At 55.9% G+C, this 21,401-nt stretch overlaps 1 protein-coding gene across 1 annotated transcript; it reads right to left on the bottom strand.

Annotated features, from left to right (window-relative positions):
• Positions 1 to 1,144: 1,144 nt before the first annotated feature.
• CCNF (cyclin F) lies at positions 1,145 to 21,087 on the bottom strand. Its single transcript, XM_012647570.1, has 17 exons — positions 21,049 to 21,087; positions 19,344 to 19,498; positions 18,200 to 18,306; positions 17,085 to 17,152; positions 14,467 to 14,660; positions 14,106 to 14,159; positions 13,205 to 13,309; positions 12,803 to 12,880; positions 10,220 to 10,371; positions 8,190 to 8,354; positions 5,920 to 6,043; positions 5,456 to 5,636; positions 5,040 to 5,127; positions 4,093 to 4,192; positions 3,853 to 3,980; positions 2,873 to 3,042; positions 1,145 to 2,177 (listed from the first exon to the last, which is right to left on the bottom strand). Exons 1-17 carry the CDS (start codon positions 21,062 to 21,064, stop codon positions 1,687 to 1,689), a joined length of 2,376 nt encoding a protein of 791 aa, XP_012503024.1. The 5' UTR covers positions 21,065 to 21,087; the 3' UTR covers positions 1,145 to 1,686.
• Positions 21,088 to 21,401: the final 314 nt, after the last annotated feature.

Here is a 21,401-nt window from a genome sequence, read left to right as displayed (position 1 = left end):
GATGTGAGGAGCCCCCCCACACCACAGTCAGGAGGCGCTGGGGTGGCTGTCAGGGTTTGGGCAGAGGCAAGGAGACCAGGCAGGTGGTTCCAGGACCCCTGGGAGTGGTTTCCTCCTACAGGAGCAGGCTGGGAGACGGCAGAGAACTGAGTCCATCGAGTTGGGATTTTGACACAGGAGACCACACAGACAAGCGGCCGAGGCAGTTAAGGGATGCACATCACTCATCTGCCGCTATCTCCATCACATTTAATCCTCACAACACCCCTGTGAGGTAGGTATCATTGCCCCATCTTACAGATGAGGAAACTAAGGCTCACACATGCCCAGGGGCACAGTCGACAGGACAGGTCTGCAATTCCAACGCCTGGGTTCTCCTCACCCCAACCACACGCCACCCAGGGTGGGCAGAATTCTCTTACAGTAGCAAAAAGACAGCTGCCACGTAGACACCAACACACATACGAGCACACAGAAGAGCAACCACTGAGCTAACATCTCCACATCCCTATATTTCCGGTTCAAGAGCATTTGGGGGACATGCCTGGCCAAGTGGTTCTTCCTTACATTTCCAGAGGAAACAAAGTGTATCCCAGCAGGGTGTGTGTGTCAGCGGTCAACCCAGCCCGGGAGAGGTCACGGTCAGCGTGCGGAGCCGAGCCTCCATGGCCAGCGGGAAAGGGCAGGGGCACACGGTCACGGGCTGTCAGGGGCAAGTCCTTGACTCCCCTGCTCTCCTCCCTCCTGGTTATTTCAGACATTACAGAAGACTTTTAAATTTTTTTTGGCTAACCACTCTGGGGAAATTCTTTTTGAATCAAGAGTGTCAGGACAGCATTGAGGGGCTGGAACCAAATTTTCTTTTTTTTAATTGAGCCCTAAATAATGTTGGGAATCTCTTGTTTTTTTTATTTAATACCCTCTATTTAAATTTTCCTTTTGCTTTCATCTTTAAAGAAGTCTAGAAATAAAAAACAGGAGAAGAATCACCCAGAAATTCAATACGAAGAGAGATGTTCACAGATACCGCATATGAGGCAAACCATCCTGGGGGAGGGCAGATTTTAAAACGAGTGGGGAGAGCGGAGGAGGGGAGCCTGCGGCCAAAGCATCAAAGGGAGCTCCCACGCCTGGCGGGCATACCGTCCAGCTGCTGTGTGAGGCACGGGGCTCCCCATCAGGGAACCCACCACCCAGAAGGGAGTGGGCGCCCCATGAGGCCACGCTGGGTGAGGGGCAGTGTTGTGCTCAGAGCTGTCAGCTCCCCACTGGGGCCCAAACCAGGCAGATGCAGGCAGGGGCTGCCTGGGTCGCACCTACTCTGAGCAGGAAAGCTGTCAGCTGCTGGCATGGGGTTCTGGGGGCGCTGGGAAGACCAGGACACACACGGGCTTAAGTTTCCAGAGACAGTGGGACACAGGAGGGCACAGAGAGCCTTCACACGGTGTGGCATGCTTGCTGGGAGGTTAAACTTTCCAAAGAGAAGGATCCGAGCTTTTCATTCTGACTCAGACATTCTGAGGGCGCACACTGGGCTCCCCTGGTGGCTACGAGTTACTCTCTTTGCTCTCTGTGTAATGGCCTCTGGGGTCTAAATAGCGTTCCCCTGCAGTGGCCCATCCCTTGCTGGCGAAACAGCAGCCTCCCTCGGTAAACATTCACTGCAGCAAACACACCGGCACACACTCACAGCTTCAGAAAACCCAAGTTCATGTCCTCCTCCTCCTCTTCCTGTTCCTCACTATGCATGGATAGGTTTTTGCGCTTCACCTGTTGCTGGGGAACGCTGCTCTCGCGGGGGCTCGGGGGACGACAGTGTAAACATGACTTCCTGGCCTGATGGTGGCAAGGCTGTGTGTGTGAGTTGCTGCCCAGGGACAGCACTGAGGTAGGTTGGGGCGGGCCCCCCAAGCTGCCGTCCACAGAGCTTGTGGGGCTTGTGCTGCTGATGGAGGAGTACCCTGAGGTTGTGATGTCCTTGCCCGGTTCCCTCCTGAAGTGGCGTGGGGGCTCGGGCCCTGGGGTTGGAGGTGTCTGGGTGCCCAGCGCTGGGGAGTGTGGGTCCTGGCCTCCCCTGTCCTCCGGGCAGGCCTCCTCATCACTGGATTCCTGGCAGCAGTGCTGTTCTGGGTTCAGGTAGACCACGGTGACATCGAGGACACCGCTAGGAGCTGTCACTGCAGGAAATGTTGGAGAGAGAGATCATGCCATAGCCCAGGCATCAGAGGAGACTTCTGCCTGGTCAGGACCCTGGCAGCCCAGGCTCTGGCTCTTGCCAGAACAGTTTAAAACACCCTGTGCTGGGCCGAATATCCGCCCAGGGCCCCTTGCTATAGTTCCCTGTGTTGCTGTCTTTGGGCAAGAGGCTGTGGGTGACATGCCTCTTTTGAGCTCGGAGGGCTGCCTGCCAGGATTTTGAGGACAGTGGAGCGTGACAGCAAACCAGCTGTCTAACTCCCTCCGAGGTGGACACAAAAGCCACTGGAAAGTCGACAGAAACTGGCCCCACTGGGCTTCCTGGCCAGGCCAGGACACGGGGGATGGGACCTCCTGCAGCCTGCCAGGGGGTGCCGGCATGGAGCCCAGCAGGGCGGCGTGGGAGGGCTCATGTACACCACGTGGCACATTTCAAGCAACATTCTGGAAAGATCTTACCATGAATCCAGACGTGCCTCTGTCTGCTAGGCCAGCACAGACCCAGCTGGAGCTGGGCACGGATCTGGCCTAAATCCTCTCCCCACAGTGTGGGGGAAAAGCACTGATGTTTTAGGGGCTCTACTCTCACACCCCCCCCACCCCCACCTGGCGTCTGGACCTGCCAGAGCATGCGCGGGAGCCCCCCCGCCACGCTGTCCCCCGGCCGCACTCTCACCGTCGCCCTCCTTCTCGCCCTCGCTCTCCCGGTCGCCCTCGTAGCCAGAGCAGCAGTCCAGGCTCCAGTCCAAGAAGCTGCCCAGCAGCGTCTCCTCCTGGCTGGACAGCTCTGCGGTGGGGGTGGTGACGAAGCTGCCCCTGTCCTCCTGGAGGCTGTTCTCCCGCTTCCTGCAAGGTAGGGAGAGCCCAGGAAACCCCAGTCACAGGCGGCAGCACTCCGAGGCCCGGCCCAGTCCAGTCCTCTGCACCTGCCTCTGACGCCCGCCTGCCCCGGGTCCCCACCGTGTGCTCCTGGAAGTTTGCTGTGCGGAAAACGCCCACGAAGCTAGAACAGGGAAAAGCCCTCGAGGGCAGGGGCCAAGCCAGAGAAAGGATGATTCAGGCAATATCAGGCCTTGGTCTGGTTGTGAACCCTGGTCCACCCTGGTCAGCTGTGGGACCCTCTGGAAACTGGCAGAGAGCGATGCCACCCTCCAGTGTTGCCTTAACAGGCTGCAGGCAGTGCTTGGCCTGGCACTGGGCAGGGCCCACACGGAGCAGCGCATCCCTGGGCAGGGCAGCGCAGCACAGCCGCCGGTGGGGCGCAGGCCATGCCTGGAATGGGCTGGAGGCCGGAGCAGCAGAGCCTTTCTGCCTTCTGACCCCTGGCCGTGGGTGGAGATGCCGTGCTGTCACCCAGGGGAGTTTCTCTCCCAGATGACTGACGGGGCTGGGAGGGGTCTGGCAGCAGGTTCAACACAGTGTGGCTGGGCCCCCACTCCTGGAGCTCAGACGCACATATGTGCGCGGGCTTTCCTTGCAGAGGACTCCGTCCCCAAATAGGGTGCCGTTTGCAGAGTAAGATGCAGATGGCGGGCCTGTTGGGAGGGACCTAGGCCTCCCGTGTTCAGCACAGTGGAAGACGCTGCTGTGCTTCTCGGGCAAGCACGCACGCGGAGCAGCACCCCCCCGCACAGCCCGGACCCGGGTCTAACTAACCGCTTGGTTCTCCTCCCGGAGGGAGAGCTGAGGAAGGCGTGGAGGTCTCCTGTGCTGAGGAAGCACGGGGGATCCGGGCTGTCCTGTTCCACTCCCAGTGCCGCACACAGCTGGCCGTAGCTCAGCACCTGGAGAGAGGCAGAGTCAGGTGGCCTTTGAGGCACCACGTGGCGCGGCTGAGGAGCCCGTCCCCACCCGGCAGCCCTGGTCAGACGCCCCGGCGGCCGGGGCGGGAGGCACCTCTTGCTGGCTGATTTCTTCGTAGTGCTTGTCCTCGAATCGCTGCTTCACGGCGGTCAGCGACACTTGCCTGTAGTCTTTGGGGGCATCATCGTGGAAGCTGGAAATGGATACGTGACGAGGACACGTGAGGCCCCCACCCATTTTTAGCCTCAACTCACTGAGGTGAGGGGACAACACGCCTGTAGTGATGAGAATGCAAAACGGCGCGGCCCCTGTGGAAACAGTCTGGCGGCCCCTGAACAGTGACACACGGAGCTGCACACGAGCCGGCAGCTCCGCCCAGGCCACAGCTGAGAGAGCTGGAAAACGCGAACGGAACGCGTCCGCACAGAACTCACACGAGAACGTGCACAGCATTCACCATGCCCGAAAGGCGGAGACGTGCAAACGTCCGCCCTGATGAAAGGATGAACACACGTGCCTACGGACAGTGGAACGTTGCTCAGCCCGGAAGAGGAAAGCAGCAGCGACACGCGGTGGCTCCGGGAAACCAGAGAACAACGCGCCGAGTGAAATGACCAGACACAAAGGCCACACGGCCTGTGATCCCACCGATACAAAATGTCCAGAACAGGCAGATCCAGAGACAGGAAGCACATCAGGTGTGGGGCCAGAGTTTGCCAACTCCTGAGTGAGATGACAATTTGTCATCTGCCGACAGCACCACTGGTCGGGAGCTGTGTTCTGCGGCCTTGGGAGTCAGGTTTGGGTTGAGAGGAGCTGCTGTACACGTGCCGACGTGAAAAACGTATGAAATGAGAAACACAGCCCTGGAATTTTAAAACGGCAACTCTGGGGAACATTTCTGGCCTGACACTCGCTGCGGGAAGACCTGCGTGTGGACCAACAGCCGTCACAGGTGGAAGCAAACGCCTGTTGTGGTCCGTGCGGCCCACCCACTCTGGCCTAGCCCGGTCGGGGGAATCCTTTCTTCACAAACTCACCACTTCTTATGGAGGCTCAAGACACAGGGCACGAGGTCCTCGTGGGAGAATCCAGTGAGCTCCCACAACCGAGGGGTCCAGGGCTGTGCTGGGGAGGGGGCAGACGGAACAGGGTCACGATGGCTGCCCGGCCACTCCCACCCACAACTCTCACAGTTCTATGGTTGCTTCCTGGAACTCAGGGTTGCAATCCTTTTAAAACCAATTGAAAAAACCCCATATGTGGAGCATGTACGCTTGCTGGCAGAAATTTGGGGAAAACTTAAGCTGGAGCCATCTGTCACTCAGCCCCAGAGAGAACTGCCTTTGGCCCATTTGGCGCATTTCCTTCTCCAGGATGGGTAGACACCTGTTCCTTTTCCTCCCTACACCCCTGCCCCCGACCCCAGGAGCCCCCGGGAAGGTCTGTTCCTTACTTTGCCCGTGCGTCAGTCTGGCCAGGAGCAGCGCTGCGGCAGCCAGGTGGGCTGGGGCGTAGGCGGACAGGCTGGTGTGCAGCAGGGAGAGCTCGCAGAGGAAGCTGCACAGGTGCTGGGTTCTTGGTGCCGTAGGGACCAGGGTCAGCAGGACCTCTTTGTAATCGACTACTGTGGGGACCTAGACAGAGGGGAAGCGGGCGTGGGGTCTCAGCACTTGGAGGGTTCCTCCGCCACAGGCCGAATGGGCCCAGTCCGGGCTGTGGCCCGGGTGAGCACAGGGCACCAGGGCATGCAACGATGCAATGCAGCCCTGGCCTCTTGGTCCGTGGCTCTGGGCACAGCAGAGACAGCTGCCATCTGGGTCCGTGAGAAGCTCCTAGAGCAGCAAAGCTGAATGCCCTCCCGTGTCCCCAACACAGTGATAACTGAAACTAACAGGGAAGAAGAAAACTGCCACTTACTCGAATCTTCCCTTCCAGGGCAGACACGATCTCTCCCATCATCCGAACCAGGTCCTCATACTTGTACGTGTTGTCCGTGAGCCACACGGCCTCGCGGATGGTCAGGATCTCCTTACTGATGAACCTGGAATGCCAAGAAGGGGCCTCAGCGGGGCCCAGGCTCTTGGAGTCTTCAAGTAAGGAGGGAGGGGCGGCTTTGGGCTTTGGTGACAAAAGGAAGTTACTCAATGGACCCAGCTGCTGTGGCCAATGAGAATTAAAGCAGAGCGCAGTCAGAAGGTGCTGGAAAGAGGCCCAGAGCCACAAGGCAAAGGCAGAGTGGGGATGGCAGGGCTGTGAGGCAGACACCAAAACGTCTCTGCAAAGGGCCCCTGAGTGACACTGTCATTCAGTTTTAAATGACCTTAAGGACAAGGATTTGCCCTGTCTCGTGACAGTGTCCATCAATCGAGTATAAACGCTTTAAACCCAGAAGGTGGGTGAGCCCTGGAGTCAGAGTTGTAGGCAAAGGCCCCAAAGGCCACCTGAAGGTCTGTACACAGCAGTGTCTGGCCACGGGGGTCCTGATAGTCGTCAGGGCAGGTGGTCACCCTGTTCTCTACCACCCACCCGCACCTGCTATCCGGGAACACTCCGTTCCAGCGTCCCCTGAGGGTGCCTTCCCCTGGACTGGGGCGACAGGTGTTTGCTGCCCTGTCCTGGGGACTCTGCACTGGTCATCATTTTGACAGGGAGGACAGGAAGCACAGGGGCCATGCCTGCTGGCGTGAAGGCCACAGATGCCAAAAAGATGGGTCCACGGTGGCTGGTGGGGGCATGGCAGGTGCTGCTCTGAGAGTGGAGGTGGAGGCGCATCAGCCTTTTTTGTTTTCTTCTTTTTCTTGAGACAGGGTCTCGCTCTATTGCCCCAGGTAGAGCGCAGTGGTGTCATCATAGCTCCCTGCAACCTCAAACTCCTGGTCTCAAGTGATCCTCCCGCCTCAGCCTCCCAGAGTGCTGGGAATTCAGGCATGAGCCACTGCGCCCAGCCTTTTTTTTTCCCCAAGGCTAGTGGGGCAGACTTTACTCGGGGGCCACGGTACTAGGCATGGGGTCCAGTGCACCAGGTCTTGCAGTGGGGGAGACAGTTTGGACTCAACTCCCTAAAGCACTTTTAACAGTTAATAGATTTTCACTGCTAGCCAGTTTGTGGCCCAGGAGCTGGGAGGCGGCGGCCTGACCTCTTTGGCCGTCTGGTTGGAAGACCGGGATGCTGCATTCAGGGCCAAGAGCACATTTGAAGAGGGCTCTGACTGGTGAGTGGCTGGTCTGCCCACCCTGCAAGCCCATGCTCCCTCTTCCTGTGGTGACGTGACGCTGCTCTGAGCTGGCACACGCCTGCCTCCCAGAGGCCATACTTCCCAGAGCCCATTGTGGCACGGCCCCAAGACTAAGCTCAGCACGAAGGTGGACACGGTAGCCGAGGGCTCTCGGGGACAAGGGCAGCACCCCAGGGCGGCAGAGACGAGATGGGAGCTGGGCTCTACCATGACCTCGGGAAACAAAGAAATTGCCCTGGTGATCTGAGCCTGGACCCTCTGCCTCTGGGTTCCTTGTGCAGCAGAGAAATAAGTCTCTGCAGGTTTCCCCATCGCTACGGGCGGCCAAACATAATCCTCACCTGCCGAGCCCAACAGATAACCGGCTGGGCTGAGAAGCGCTTCCGAGGGGAACCCTGGGGAGGCCGACTTAGGAAAACAAGCAAATGCAAAACATATAACCCTATCTTCTCAGGAGTTGGCTTCCACGTTGCTCCCATTAAAAACCAGGTAAAAAGTAAGGTGGTTGGATGTGAAAAGTCAGGGCTGCTGAGGTGCAGGGGTGACGCCCACCTGGTTGGAGTGGGCTCTGCCACGGCGTTGGCGGGGGCACTAGACCCTTTAACTCCAGGACTGTAGGAACTTTGGCGACAGACTTGAGAACTTGACCTCAGAGAGGCGGTTCTCCCTGTCAACTCTGAGGTCCAGCTGGAGAACGGCTGACTGCGACCCTCCCTGGTCACCCTCTTGCCCTTGGGAGCAGGGACAAGCTGTCTAGCCTGAGCCTTCAAGAGTGAGGCCACACAAGGCGCGTCGCAAAGCAGCTGCCACCGCTGCCTGCAGAGGCCGCTCAGCTCGGGCTTCCACTCTCTGACCAGCCGGGACCAACTACCAGGACGTCTCGCACGGGTGCCCCTTGAGCCCAGGAAGGGCCAGCGCGTCCCCGCTGGCCAGGCCAGGGGTGTGTCTCACCGGGTGCAGATGACCATGCAGGCGATGCCCAGCAGCTGCAGCCTGTACCGGGGCACCAGCCTCTGGCGCAGGTACCGGTCCACACACTCCACAGTCAGGTGCAGGCACAGGCTCGTGAAGTCCTTCATGGTGGCGACCTCTACCAGCCAGTCGATCAGAATGTACCTGTGGAAAGAGCGCCACCCCTGAAAACCAGGGCACCGGTCCTCCAGGAGCCCCGTCTCCAGCTTCCACCTGGGCATGTCGGGCTGAGTGAGTGAGCCGGTCACGTGTGGAACCACTGGTTTACCCAGGAAGCCAGGCTGGAGACGCTGCGTCACAGGACGCTGGGGAGGCCCCGGGGGTCCCCGCTCCCGTCCCACAGCGAGCCCTGCGTCTCCCCACTTCATTCCTCGGAGGCCAGTGGGCTGCCACACCTCTGCCCTCTCCCAGGCCCACACGTTCATTCCTGGTGCTCACAAACGAAAACACTTCGGGGCCTGTACCTAGTGCAGGGTGAAAGGGCAACTTTCAGCTTCCAGAATTGCCGACCCTCAAGGCGTGCAGGTGGTGGGGACAGTGGGTTGTGCTGTGGGGCTGGGCCCAGGATGAGAAAAGTCACTCCAAAGCGGCAAGAGCTGCAATGCTTTTGCAAACCCAAACTCCCCCCATGGAACGGCTCGCTCGCTAGGTCATTTCTCACAATCTTCAAGACACAGCAAGGGGCCAGGAACACAGCTAAAGTAAGAGCCACCGAGGCCACGGGCTGGAGTTCTCAGCCCCACTCACTCAGCCACCCTGCCACACGCCCGAGGGTTGACAGACAAGGTCCCTCTCCACAGGGGCATCTCAAATGGTCACAAGGGAACGTGGAAGGATGCCTGAAACGCCTTTCTGAGCAGAGATGAGACGCTTGTCTCAAAGCAGAGGGGAGGGACAGCGACAGAGCACGGTGATGACGCTGGAGGCAGACGGGCAGGCACAGGTGTCAGAAGCACCTGGTGGGGGAGAAGGGATGGGAAGGCAGGCCAGTTGATGAGGCAGAGGAGCAGCAGATAAGGCTCTGTTTTCCCCCAGGACAAAGAGCACAGGAGGGTCAGGCGTTTGAGGGTGAAACCAGAGGCTCCTGTGAACACACGGGGGACCCCCTAAGCAGATGGACTTCACAAGCTAAATGATCCGACCTCTAGAAACAGATCACTGGCGTGTACACTTTAAAATGTTTAAATTTTCATTTAACCCCACACACATGCTTAAAATGAATAGCATCAAAAGAAAAAAGCAGCCTAAGAGAGTCAAAAGGTGTTATCAGACGTTCCTTCCAGCAGAGAGAAGGAAGGGCTGCCGACCGCCGGCACAGGATGTGAAAGCTCCACAGCTCGGAGCCCTTTGCGGGGCCCAGTTTGCTGCATCCCCGAGCTGAGAGAGGGAGATCAAGCCCGCCCCTCCAAGGAAGAGGACCTACTAACTGAGCACGTACTATGTGCTGGGAACTGTCTGTTGGAAGGGCAGCATCAGAGGCTACCAAATCCAAACTGCACCTGCAGTTTCAGGCCCAGGCCTGAGCACTCACTTGCATTTTCCGCTTCACCCTCTAACATGTTCTGTGATTTCGTGTCAAAGTGTGTTATCTGCAAACCTCAGAGGCACACGCACCCGCAGGAAGATGCAGGTCCTGCTGGGGTGTCCTGGCAGGTGGGCCACGGGCACAGCGCCTGCCGGCCACCGGGTCTCACACGACGGCAATGCCCACGTGGCAGGGGTCACAAGGAAAGGTCATGCTTTCGATTGGGGAGCTAGGGATACGCATCCCGTTGTCTCAGAAAGATGTTTAAAATGGTTTAACACATTCCGTGGCTTAAAAAGGAAAACTAGAGAGAGCAGAGTAGGATATTTTCTTCCTCAAAGTCCTGGATAACCTGGGCACCCCAGGTTTTAGAAAACACACACGCGCACGGGGTGGGGGGTATGTGGCAGGCTGATGACTAAACACCTCGCTGCCAGTGACAGGTGACTTAGGTTAACAGAAGCAGCTCCAGCGGACGCCTCACCTCATCGTGTCATTGAGCCCCTTCTGCACGGAGAAGATCTGCTGCTTACTGACGGCGCGGGAGGCCTGGAACAGCTGGCAGACCAGCTCACCAGACGCCTTCGCCTCCAGCCCGAGGTGGCTCCCGTTCGCACAGGCTTTGGCTAGAGACAGCTGAGGGAGGAAAGGCAGCAACGTGAACAGGAAGCAGCGACTGTCACAGGCTATTTCCAGAGCAAAAGGCGGCGCGGGTAGAGAACGTGTGTGTACACGTTTGCCCTACTGAACCCAAACCTCCTCAACCTTCTGTGACGGCGTGGCTGAGGTTTTAACTCTCCTTCTTTTTTGAATAAGTAGTATACCACAGGATAAAACTTTTTAAAAGGGACAAAAGGACCCAGGAGGCCGAGGCTGGAGGATCGTTTGAGCCCAGGAGTTGAAGGCTGCAGCGAGCTGTGATCCTGCCACTGCGTTCCAGCCCAGGGGACAGAGTGAGACCCCATCTCTAAAAATAAATAAATAAATAAAAATAAACCAAGAGAAGAGATACAAAGTTAATGATGTTAAAATAAAGACAAGAAGGACAAAAGGTATATAATGAAACATCAGTTGCCTTCCCACTCTGGCACGGGTCCTCAGCCAATTTAAATTCTTTGTCTACGTGGTAAAAAAATACGTAAGTTTGTTTCTGTTCACCCCCCAGGTGAGAACATTCGATTCTCATGGGGGAGAGCACGTAGCAAAGTGGCCAAGAGCTGGCTGGGCTCAGGTGATCTGGCTTTAAAACCTGGCCCACGTGTGACCACAGGCAAACCGGAGGACGTCTGCACATCCTGGTTTCTTCCTCTCTCACGAACGGCATAATAAGAGCATCTGCTTTGGCAGGTGACGTGGGTTCACTGATGTGTGTCAGCACTTAGCATGTGACCCGCCAAGACCCCACCCAAGAGGGTTATTTTCCACCATTTTTATATATTTCCTTCTGGACTTTTCTATGCATTTGTAACAGCACATGTACATGCATTTGTGACCGAAGTATGTATACATTTTTATCTTTTCTTTGCCCACCTAACAACAGCGTAAGTGTCTCCTCATGTTATTAAACATCTGCTCGAGTGTTTCACCTATTCTTCCACTTGGGTGATTCCGATTTGCCACGTTGTGGAACACTGTCGTGCAGCCTGGATGGTGTCTGCACCCGGCTTCTTCCGTGCTCAGTCTCGGGAGCGGCCGAGTTAAGCCTTTCGCTACTTGGCCCGCGTGTTCTCAGAAAGGCTCGTGCTGACTTTCACATCCATTAACAGGAGCACCCATTTTATCACATCTTTGCCAGCAAAATACGCTATCATTTAAAAAGATATCTATTTTCAGAAGTTAGTAGTTATCCACTCAAAAACAGAGAGAGAAAAAAATATATATAATTTGCTAATGTGATAAGCAAAACAACTCATTTAAAGCTATACTTTTTTTTGGTTTTGTTTTAAAGAGACAGAGAGTCTTGCTCTGTTGCCTAGGCTGCAGCGCAGTGGTGCGATCATAGCTCACTGTAACCTTGAATTTCTGAGCTCAAGTGATCCTCCTGCCTCAGCCTTCTGAGTAGCTGGGACTGCAGGCATGTGCCCCCATGCCCAGATAACTTTCTTTTTTTGTAGAGATGGGGTCTCGCTACGTTGCTCAGCCGGGTCTCGAACTCCTGGGCTCAAATGATCCTCTCACCTCGGCCTCCCAGAGCACTGGGATCACAGGTGTGAGCCACCGTGCCCGGCCAAGGCACACTCCTCTGACTAGCAGTGAGGCTGAATGTCATTCCACTTTTTAACTGGTTAAATTTATTTTCTCTTTTTTGAGACTCTACGGAGGCCCTCTGAACTTCTATCAGGGTCTTAATATTCTTATTGATTACTCTGAGCTTCTAATAGAGCTACATTATTATATTTCTTATAAATTTGTTGACTGCCTTTCTGGACATGAACATCCCAACTTTCTGTGCCATGTCAGGTTGGTCCCTCTATCGACTTGTGATCCCTTCCCCAGTGTTTGAGCACGGATGACTTGCTAACACCCACTTGGCGGGGTGACGACAACAAGCTTCTACCCACTTGCCTTGATTTCTCCTGAAACAAGGGCTTCTTCCTGGCTGCAAGGGAGGAGACCTGGTAAGCACCTACCACACAGCCTTGGTTTGCCAGCTCTGACGCCGGACGCCCTGGCGAGCAGGTCACATGACCAGCAAGGTGCTAACAGGAATAGGAACGCATCCCGTGTGAGCCTCCACTCTCAAGGAGCCTCGAGTTTTGTGTCAAAAGATAAGTTTTACCTATAGGACAACTTTCAAGAGTGGTGTGGATTTTGACAGCAGGTGCAGCCCAGAAGCATTTAAAAATTAAGAGGCTGGCCGGCTTAGAGGCAAGCGGGGAGACGGGCGAGGACGGATGAAGCATTTCCGGGCTCTTCTCCCTGTGTGCTCAAGAACTGAATTCCCTTAAGACTCGGCTCCAGTCCTGCACCGATTTTGTTGCACCCCCCCCAGTCCTGACCTCCTGTGAGGGGGCCCAGGCAACACCGCCCCGAGGCCGTACGGAGAAAGGCCAGCTCCCCACGTCACCTGTGCTTCCCAGCAGCCCTTGGCAGCGTAGTCCCTGAGTTTGCGGAAGCTGTGGAGACACCGTCCAGGATCCGACATCTGCCAACGGGAGAAAGTCACTGAGCCTTTATGCGGTTGTGTCTTGGGATGAACTAAGAACTGACCCACGGGGTTCTTAAATGTTCCCCCACACCCCTGGAAAGTCCCTGGCTGTGCTGCTTCCCGCGTGTCATCCCTCAAAGCATAGTGGTCCTTTCTGGGGTGCCAACAGCAGCCACTGTCCCGGGGCTGCGGGGCCGAGAGGGTCCAGGAGCTCTAAGAGGATCCTCCCTCTTGCTGACAGAATCTTGTCCAAGGGCCAGTTTAGAGAATGTGCCTTTGGCCAACGTAATTCTTCCTCTCCCCAGACCTGGGTGCACTCACATCTGTCCTTCTGTCACTTTCCCAGAGGAGGTACGAGCTGGTCAAACACCCCTGATTAGCGGACTCTTCAAACAGGTCACGGGCCTGCTGCTGCTTCTCTTCATCCTGGAGGGAGACCCGGCACTGCTGGTCCTCACTCTGTTCGATGTCAAGCCGTCGTACTAGCCACCCTCTGCCCGCCCCATAGTCATCACACCGGTGCTCTTGCCTTTAGTGAGGTGAGCTCCCTAAATCAGAGCAGAAATGACTTCTCTAAAGATACACCACGCGACACCCAGCAGGAGCGTGAATGGGGCGCGTGGCCTCAGGGCCTGCAGTCTTCCTGAATGGGGTTTGGGGATCCCTGGCTTAGCTTTGTGCCACGCAAGGGCCTGCCCTTCACTCGTGCACCAAAGGAGCTGGCCTGAGCTGCCTGGACAGTGGCGCTGGTGGCTCTCGGGGCCTCTCCCCTCAGCATCCCTCCCCGATGCTTTTGCCGCATCTGTCTCTACAAGCCACCACCATCCCTACATGTGTCGCGAAGGAGGTCACTGACGACAAAGCCCATGAGGGCATGAAGGACAGAGGGGTCCGCCTGAGCAGGAGAGGCCCCCCAGCAGCAGAGCCACCAGGCAGGGAGCTGGCACCTCGTGTTCTGGGCCCCCTGCGTCCTACTCTGCAATTCTCACCGGCACTGGGAGGCTGGGTCGCGTCACTCGCCTGGGGCCACACAGGCAGTGAGGGTGGAGCCAAGATCCAAGCCCGTGGCCAGTCCACACGAGCCACTGGCTCCACGAGGGCCTGTCCGCTTGTGCTATGGGCCTTGGTCACCCCTTTGTGCTGCTTTTCAAGTACTTCCTGGATCTCGGCCAGGGGTGCGTCAAACATGCAAAGCCCGAGTGCAGTGAGCAACTTGACTCACCTCAAAAAGACTTAGCACTCTGCCCAGGCAGTGCAGGATGGACGCTTTGTGAGTCTGGGGAAAAAGGGAGAGAGCAGCGTGATCGTGAGCGGAGAGAACTGCCAGCCCCTCCCGCAGCCTGTGTCCTCACGGCCCCTGCCCTGCAGAGGACCAGCCCCTGACTTCAGTCTCAGGCTCCGTGCAGCCCCTCCGCATTTCCAGCTGTCAGCACGTCCACCCAGAACCCCGCGGTCCACCCCTGCCTCTGAGGCCTCCTACTCTCCAACGGGCCCCGTAACTGCACCCCTACTTCGCCGAGGTTCCTGACCTCATGTGGCCCACAGGGTCTGGGCTCAGGGTTTTCCTGTGTCCTGGGACTCACTCTCTGTAGCTGGCACTCTGCCCTGAGGCTCTCGTGCACCACGGCCTTGCAGCAGCTGCCGGACACCGACCAGGGCGGGCGGATGAAGAGCCAGATGAAGGGTGCTGCACCCACACTCAGCCGCTCGGCCAGACTGAAGAAGTGAGAGGCCTTCAGGCCGTTCACTTCTGCACGGGCCTCATCAGACACAGACACTGCAGGGATGGACAGGACAGAACCCAGGCATGTCTCGGGGGACGGAATGCAGAAAGTCTAAAACCTCAAGCCCACCACAGTGAGAAGTTGCTGGTGTCTTGGGAGGGAAGAGCCCTCCAGGACGGTGCTCCTCCCCTTTCTCCCGCTAAGGCCCAGAGCGCTGGGCGTTTGTGACCACATGCCCTGCTGTAGCCCTCCCAGGGCCTGGACTCTGCAGGCCGGGAAGGGAGCCCCACAGAGGCTTTTCATGCCATCCTCCCTCCAGCTGGGAGCCACTGCCTGAACCCTGCTAATGCGTGCAGGGTAGGGGGTGGGGATTCTTCTGGGGACAAGAATGCTCTAAAATTAGACAGAGGACATGGCTGCACAGCTCTGTGAACTGTATACTTCAGATGCCTGAACTGTATGGTGTGCACATTACATGTTGGAACTGCTCTCTGATGGGAAGGTGGGGGCAGGAGCTTGGCCCTCCTCAACAGGAAGGAAGGGGAGGTTGGTCAGTGTCTCTGCAGTCACAACAATTCTGGGCAGGGACAAGGGAAGGGACGATCTCTCAGCAAGACACTTGATCTTTTAGAAGTAGGAACATGGTGGGCTACACCCCAGTTTTTTTGAGACAGGGTCCTTACTCTGTCACCCAGGCTAGAGTGCAGTGGCATGATCATAGCTCACTGCAGCCTTGAATTCCTGGGCTCAAGCGATCCTCCTGCCTTAGCCTCCCAAACAGCACTACAGGTGCACACCACCATGTGTTACTCCATGAATTAATATAAATATATTGGAGATAGGAAACGTCTCAGGAGTTTTGCAGAGCTTTGCCCTGAAGGAATATGTGAATGTGTTAGTTTGCATATCAAAAGCTGTTTCACCTCAGGAGGGCATCTCTGAAAGACAGTAGCAGCTGTATCCCACAAGGCGCCTCAATTCTCAGACCTAGAGGTTTGGATTTGCTTTGTAAAGCAAAGCAGTTCTGCTATAAACTACAGGATGAGAGCTGATCAAAGAGTGCCCGCCTCAAACAGCCACCCTGGCTATAAGCAATTAGCCCAAGGGACAGTTCCTGCTTAAAACTCCGGACTACTGGTCTCCATTCACAATAACCTGATAAAGGAAATATGGAGCCAATATATCTCTGTTTAACCCCTCTGTTAAGTGATAAATTTACCTTAGAACTTAGAAGTTAGACTTTGAAAGATTTTGTAACCATTTGTTCACATAGAAAGAGTTAGTTAAGGGATCTGAAGAAGCCTTTTGAAAAACTGTTAACCTAAGAGGAACTACCTGTTGTTATGTAAATCTGTTACCCCTGGCAACTGATAACTGTACCTATAAATGACCATGTAAAACTTCAGTGGCCTCTGAGATTGACTGGCCTCTGAGATTGACGGAGAAATCCAGGCCCCCTGAGCACCTGCTTTGCCTATAATCTTTATAAATCTATAAAACTATACTTTCGTCTCTGTGTATTCTTTTATTTCCATTATTTTCCATTCTCTATTATTTTCTTATCCCTTGCAACCCTACCAAAGGGACCCCATTTTTTGCGGGGAGTGTGGCCACCTCCCTGCAACCATGCCTGGCTAATTTTTTTATATTTTGTAGAAATGGGGTCTTGCTATGTTGCCCAGGTCTCAAAGACCTGGTCTCGGCCTCCCAAATTGCTGGGATTGTAGGCATGAGCCACTGCACCCAGCTTACCCCAGTCTTTATATGTTTTGGAAGGTGGGATAGTACAGACTGCGGGCTCATTCCTTGGGGTGCTGAGCAGGAACTGGTAGAAGAAAAGGCTGTGGCCAGGTGCAGTGGCTCACACCTGTAATCTCAGCACTTTGGGAGGCTGAGGCAGGAGGATCGCTTGAGCCCAAGAGTTTGAGGTTGCGGTGAGCTATGATGACGCCACGGCACTCTAGCCCAGGCAACAGAGCAAGACCCTGTTTAAAAGAAGGGTGGCAAAAGGTTCTTTCAGGAGTACCTGGCCTCTGGGGATGCAGGAATCTAGGCACCAGGCCAGTCCTGGCCTGCTTGCACCTGTTTCTGGGTTAGAACTGTGGCTACTGGTACTATTGACACCCTGTGGGATTAAACACACTGACCTCCGCCTCAGAGTCCCACAGAGGATGGCCAAAGAGAGGAGCGGGTGTCTACATGTCAGCCTTGGCGTTAGCAAGATGGGGCAGGAGCCCGGGGAAAGGCTGGTTTGCTGGGGGAGCCCCCATTGAGGGTCCCTGACTCAGAGTCATTCTTTGCCAACAAGATTAACGGGCTTGCTAAGACAGGAAGTGACTCTCGTAACCTACAAAGTCACATCATCAATGGGTCCCTCGGCAGGGGACATCTGTGCACAAGCTCCTGAGAGGGACAGTTAGGCAGACCGTGAGACACAGCAGGACAGCAGCGTCAGTGCCCAGGCGGGGATGACTTACGGCCTTCGTTGTAGAGGTAGGCTATGCCCAGCTTCACGGCGGCTTCAAAATTTCCCTTCTCAGCAGCCCTAAAACGTCAGGAACACAAACACCACGCTGTTTGATGCCACGAAGGTTACGCAACACCATATAGCACTTGAAGCTGGAATATTTGTTTTCTGAATAGAACATTTTTTTACATAATATAGTCAAGTATGAATTATCCATTACATGCTATGTCATACATGAACCTTGAAAACATCAGGCTCTGCGAAAGAAGCCAGTTGCAAAGTCCGCGTATCGTATGATTCCATTCACATGAAATGTTCAGAATAGGCAAAGCCACAGAGACAGAAAATTGACTAGAGGTTGCCTAGGGTTTCGGGGATTGTAAAATGGGGAGTGACTGTTAATGGGTACAAGGTTTCTTTTTGGGGTAATGAGAATATTCTAAAGTTTTATGTGGTGATGTTTGCACAATTGACTAGTAAGAACTACTGAGTTGCACACTTTAAATGGGTGAATTGTATGATGTGTGTATCATGTCTCACTAAGAAATACACACATTTTATCCAGAAGTAGCTCAAGTGTGGCCAAGGCAACACAGCCGGCCTGTACTTGTTAACTGGATTTCTGGCAACTCAGCTGGATGAGGGCCAGTGTGCCCTCTGGTCAGAAAAATCCCGTCCCAAGCTGTGGCTTCTCAGTTTGTTAAAGTTCAAGCTGAGCCTGGTACCACCAGCACACTTGTGCAGTGGGGCTGGTTGCTGGCCCGTGGGGCACAGGCAGCGGGATCAGCCCAGGAGTGAAATGCAGTATAACTGACATCCCATGGCTTTGACCAAAGGAAAAGAAGGCTGCGTAAAGTGTCCATATGCAAGTGACTCATGTTTGGGTCATGTGGGAACCCTCTGGAAGCACCGTGGGCCTGTCCCAGTGTCATGGAGGAGGACCGATGACATGGCGTGTGGCTCGATGGGTGAGGTCTACAGTCCTCAGTAAGTCCCAAGGATGAGGCAGTGACATGGGAGACACCAACAGGAAAATCATTCCTGAATCAGGCTTTGGGACACCGGCTGGCACACTGGGAAGCCCCAAGGCAAGGGGAACAGAGCTGTTCTCAGGGTGCAGGGTACCTTTCAAAGAGCTTCAGGTTCTTTGGAGAAGGCCACAGCTCCTGGAAGTTGGCACACGCCCACACACTGGCATGGTTGTCCACCAGGTCCTTGAGGTGGGAGTGTACCTGTAGAACAAGAAAGCCAGGGGTGGATTACTGGGGGGCCACCTGAAACTCACTCCTGGAAGCTCCTGAAGACATGCCGTCGACAGAGGGTCTCCAGTCGCCATCCCAATCCCATGTAGTAAAGGACCCCAGTCTCTGTGTATACAAGTAACAGCTGCTCTGGACAGAGAAGCAAGCCCAGAAATGAGTTTCTCTGAAATTCTAAAGAGGGGGAAAGGGACAATGGTTCTGAAGAGAGGAAAGAGCACCCAGGTGAGGAAGCGGGGACCACATCTCTGCAAAGGTATATACCTACAAGGACTGGGGAAACTGACTCTAAATGGGGGCAGGTAGGACAGAAACCTGTTTTGCGCTTCTCTATCCAAGGCCTTGCTGGTGGGTGTGTGGCCTGGAGCTCAAAGGGACTTCAGGAAAAGACTGACAGCTGCAATGCTGGCCTCAGGTAGCACCCGCGGCCTCTGCCCTGGCAGACACAGGAAGCACCCAGGCCAGGAACACAGAGGAGCATCTTAAGTGCTACAGTGTCCACGACCACTGGAAATTCAGCACCCCCTGGGTTCTATAAAATGTATCGCAGGTAATGGAGGTGCCTCTGGGAGTGAGGAAATGGGTTCTCGTTGGAGTTTTCCCACAAATTCAGTGTATACCACCGGTTAAGTACCTCACAGTGAGGTTGTGGTTTCAGTATCTATAAAAACAACTCCTAGAGTCCATCTCAGTGTTGGATGTTACATGGGATTGGTCCTAAAAAATATATTTTTATTCTGTGTAATATTATCTTATTTCTCAAGGGATGCAAATTTCACTACCATAAAAGGGAACTTTCTCTGTCCAAATAAACACTACGATGAATAGAGGCAAACGTTAGTGTCCTGTTCCTGTAACCAGAACATCTTCAAGCACCTACTAACAACATCGTCCTTGTTTCTTTTGCCCCCCTTTGTAGGCAAGGTTTTGCTCTGACACTTAAGGACACGAGGCCCTGATGGTATAAGCAACAGAGCTAGCGTTGACACTGTTTTCATCTGGCGACTTACAGCTCGGACAGCGAGGATGTCCCCAACAGAAAGCCATTTCAGGATGTGAAAGAGCACATCTTCGGGGAGACTCAAGATGGTTAGGCTTCGGGGCCTCCTTCTTATTCTTCGCTTCGTAGGATAACAGAAACACTTGGCACACCTACAGTGGACCACTTAGGAAACAAACAAACCCAGGAGTCTCAGTAAGATGAAAGGTTATATCTGAAGATGATGTAATAGTTACCATCCCCTGCCCCACAAGAGAAGGAACTAACTATACTTCTAGTCCCAAACAAAGATTAAATAAAGGAGCAGCACTGTACAAATTACAGAAGACATCATCAGCCGTTCAAATATTCAACAAATACTTATGGAGAAAAGCAGGCATCATGCAACTTGGCTACTGAGAAAGTTTCTGACCCAGAACCCACATGACAACCAGGAAGGGGAAAGCGGCCAACGCTGAGGATGGCTTTTCTCGCAATTACTTCTCAGGAAGGCCCTTGGGCCCTTGCTGGGTAGCTCTCCTGCTTTTTCTGTACATATGACCAAAAAGCATAATGTTCAATAAAGATCTACAGACTTGAAGAGGCTAGTTTTCGAGTTCAAATTAGGAGGGTCAGCCTTGGAGAGAAGCAAGAGACTTGGAGGCCAGGCCAGTCCGAGTCTGACTCTCGGCTCTGCAGAGCTGCCCAGCCCGAGTCTCTGTCCTCCTCTGTAAAATGGGGAGTTGACAGATCCCAACACAAACCTAGACCTACACAAGTTCAGTTAGTAAAGGAGAAGCGGCTGCCCGGCCGTCCTTCCCTGAAGAGCTCTGTGTCCCCTGCTCCTCACCGTGGTGCTGCCACTCCGGCCGTCCCTTCCTCCTTCCAAGCAGATGACCTGGCCCTGTCTCACAGGAGAGGACAAGTCCCTAGACAGGAATCTCAAGAGCCTGCCTGCCCCTGTCCCCCCCCCAAATGTCCCTTTCTACCCATTCCTCCTTTCACTCCTGACAGAGAGGCTGCCCTCCTGTCTGCAGGGACCCTCCCCAGGGCTTCTCCAGCGATTGCCGCCCCCCACCTGGGTCTTCCTGTCAGCAGTTAGATGTCCTGCAAATGCCAAGCGTACTCCCGCGGCGGCTAATTCCTACAGATCATACGGGCTTTACCATAAGAGGTTCCTCATTCTCTTGCTCTAGGACGGACACTTGGAGAATGTAATAATCACTGCCATAATAACTGACATCGCAGCTCAGGTCCACGGAGCCCTCGGCACGTGCCGGGCCAGGCGCGAAGCTCTCACAGGGCGCAGGCCCCGCTGGCGCCCACTGACAAGGACCCGGCAGCGCGGGCGCCCGCGGCCCGTCCCCGAGGTGCCCAGCGAGCGGCCCGCAGGTGACCCGACGGGACGTTAGGCGGCAGAGCCGACGGGGTCGCCCGCTCGGGAAGCCCCGACCCCTGAACCGGAGGAGCAGTTGGCGTGAGCCTCTGCCCTCCCGGGAACGGGCAGGAGGCGCCTCGAGCGGATGCGGGCTGCCCGGGCATTCAAACCCGCACCCCGGACGCGGGCGGCTGGGGCTGGGGGGTCCCCGCGCGTAGAGCGTGCGCGGCGGCGGCTGCGACCCCCGCTCGGGGAAAGGGGCGCGAGCCCGCCGTGCCCGCCGCGTCGGGCCTCTCCTCCCGCAGGACCCGCCGTCCCCACGCGGCAGTTCCGCCTCCCGCCCGCCCCGCGCACTCACCGCCGCCGCTCCCCATCGCCGCGCTGGCTCCGCAGCAGCCCGCGCCTCCCTCAAGCGCGCCCGCGCCCGGCCAGTGAGCGCCGCCCCGCGCAGGCGCCGCCCCTCCCGCCGCCCGCCCCAGTTTTCAAACGCGCCCGGCGCTCCCATTGGCCTGTGCGGGGGGCGCCGCCCGCCCCGCCCCGGCCCCGCCCGCCCCGCCGGCTGCGCGCGCCCGCGATTGGCCGCGCCAGGACGCGAATTCGAACACTGGCCGTTGATTGGCGGAGCCTGCGCGGCCTCCCGCCTCCCCGCTGACCGGAAGTCGCGGCGCGGTGGGCCGCGAAGGCCCGTGCGGTGGCAGGGGATGGGGGACT

This window comes from Propithecus coquereli, unplaced genomic scaffold, assembly GCF_000956105.1.
Source record: "Propithecus coquereli isolate 6110/MARCELLA unplaced genomic scaffold, Pcoq_1.0 Scaffold27, whole genome shotgun sequence".
Classification (NCBI taxonomy): domain Eukaryota; kingdom Metazoa; phylum Chordata; class Mammalia; order Primates; family Indriidae; genus Propithecus; species Propithecus coquereli.
Note: the sequence above shows the minus strand (reverse complement) of the source record. Positions and strands in the feature narration are given on the sequence as shown.

Excerpts from the sequence above, each read along its gene's own strand:
- CCNF (XM_012647570.1), bottom strand. Across the intron at positions 13,310-14,105 it reads GAGTGCTAAGTCTTTTTGAG|GATGAAGAGAAGCAGCAGCA; the intron begins GTGAGTCAAGTT and ends GTCTCCCTCCAG. Across the intron at positions 5,637-5,919 it reads CCCTGGAAGGGAAGATTCGA|GTCCCCACAGTAGTCGATTA; the intron begins GTAAGTGGCAGT and ends CCCTCTGTCTAG.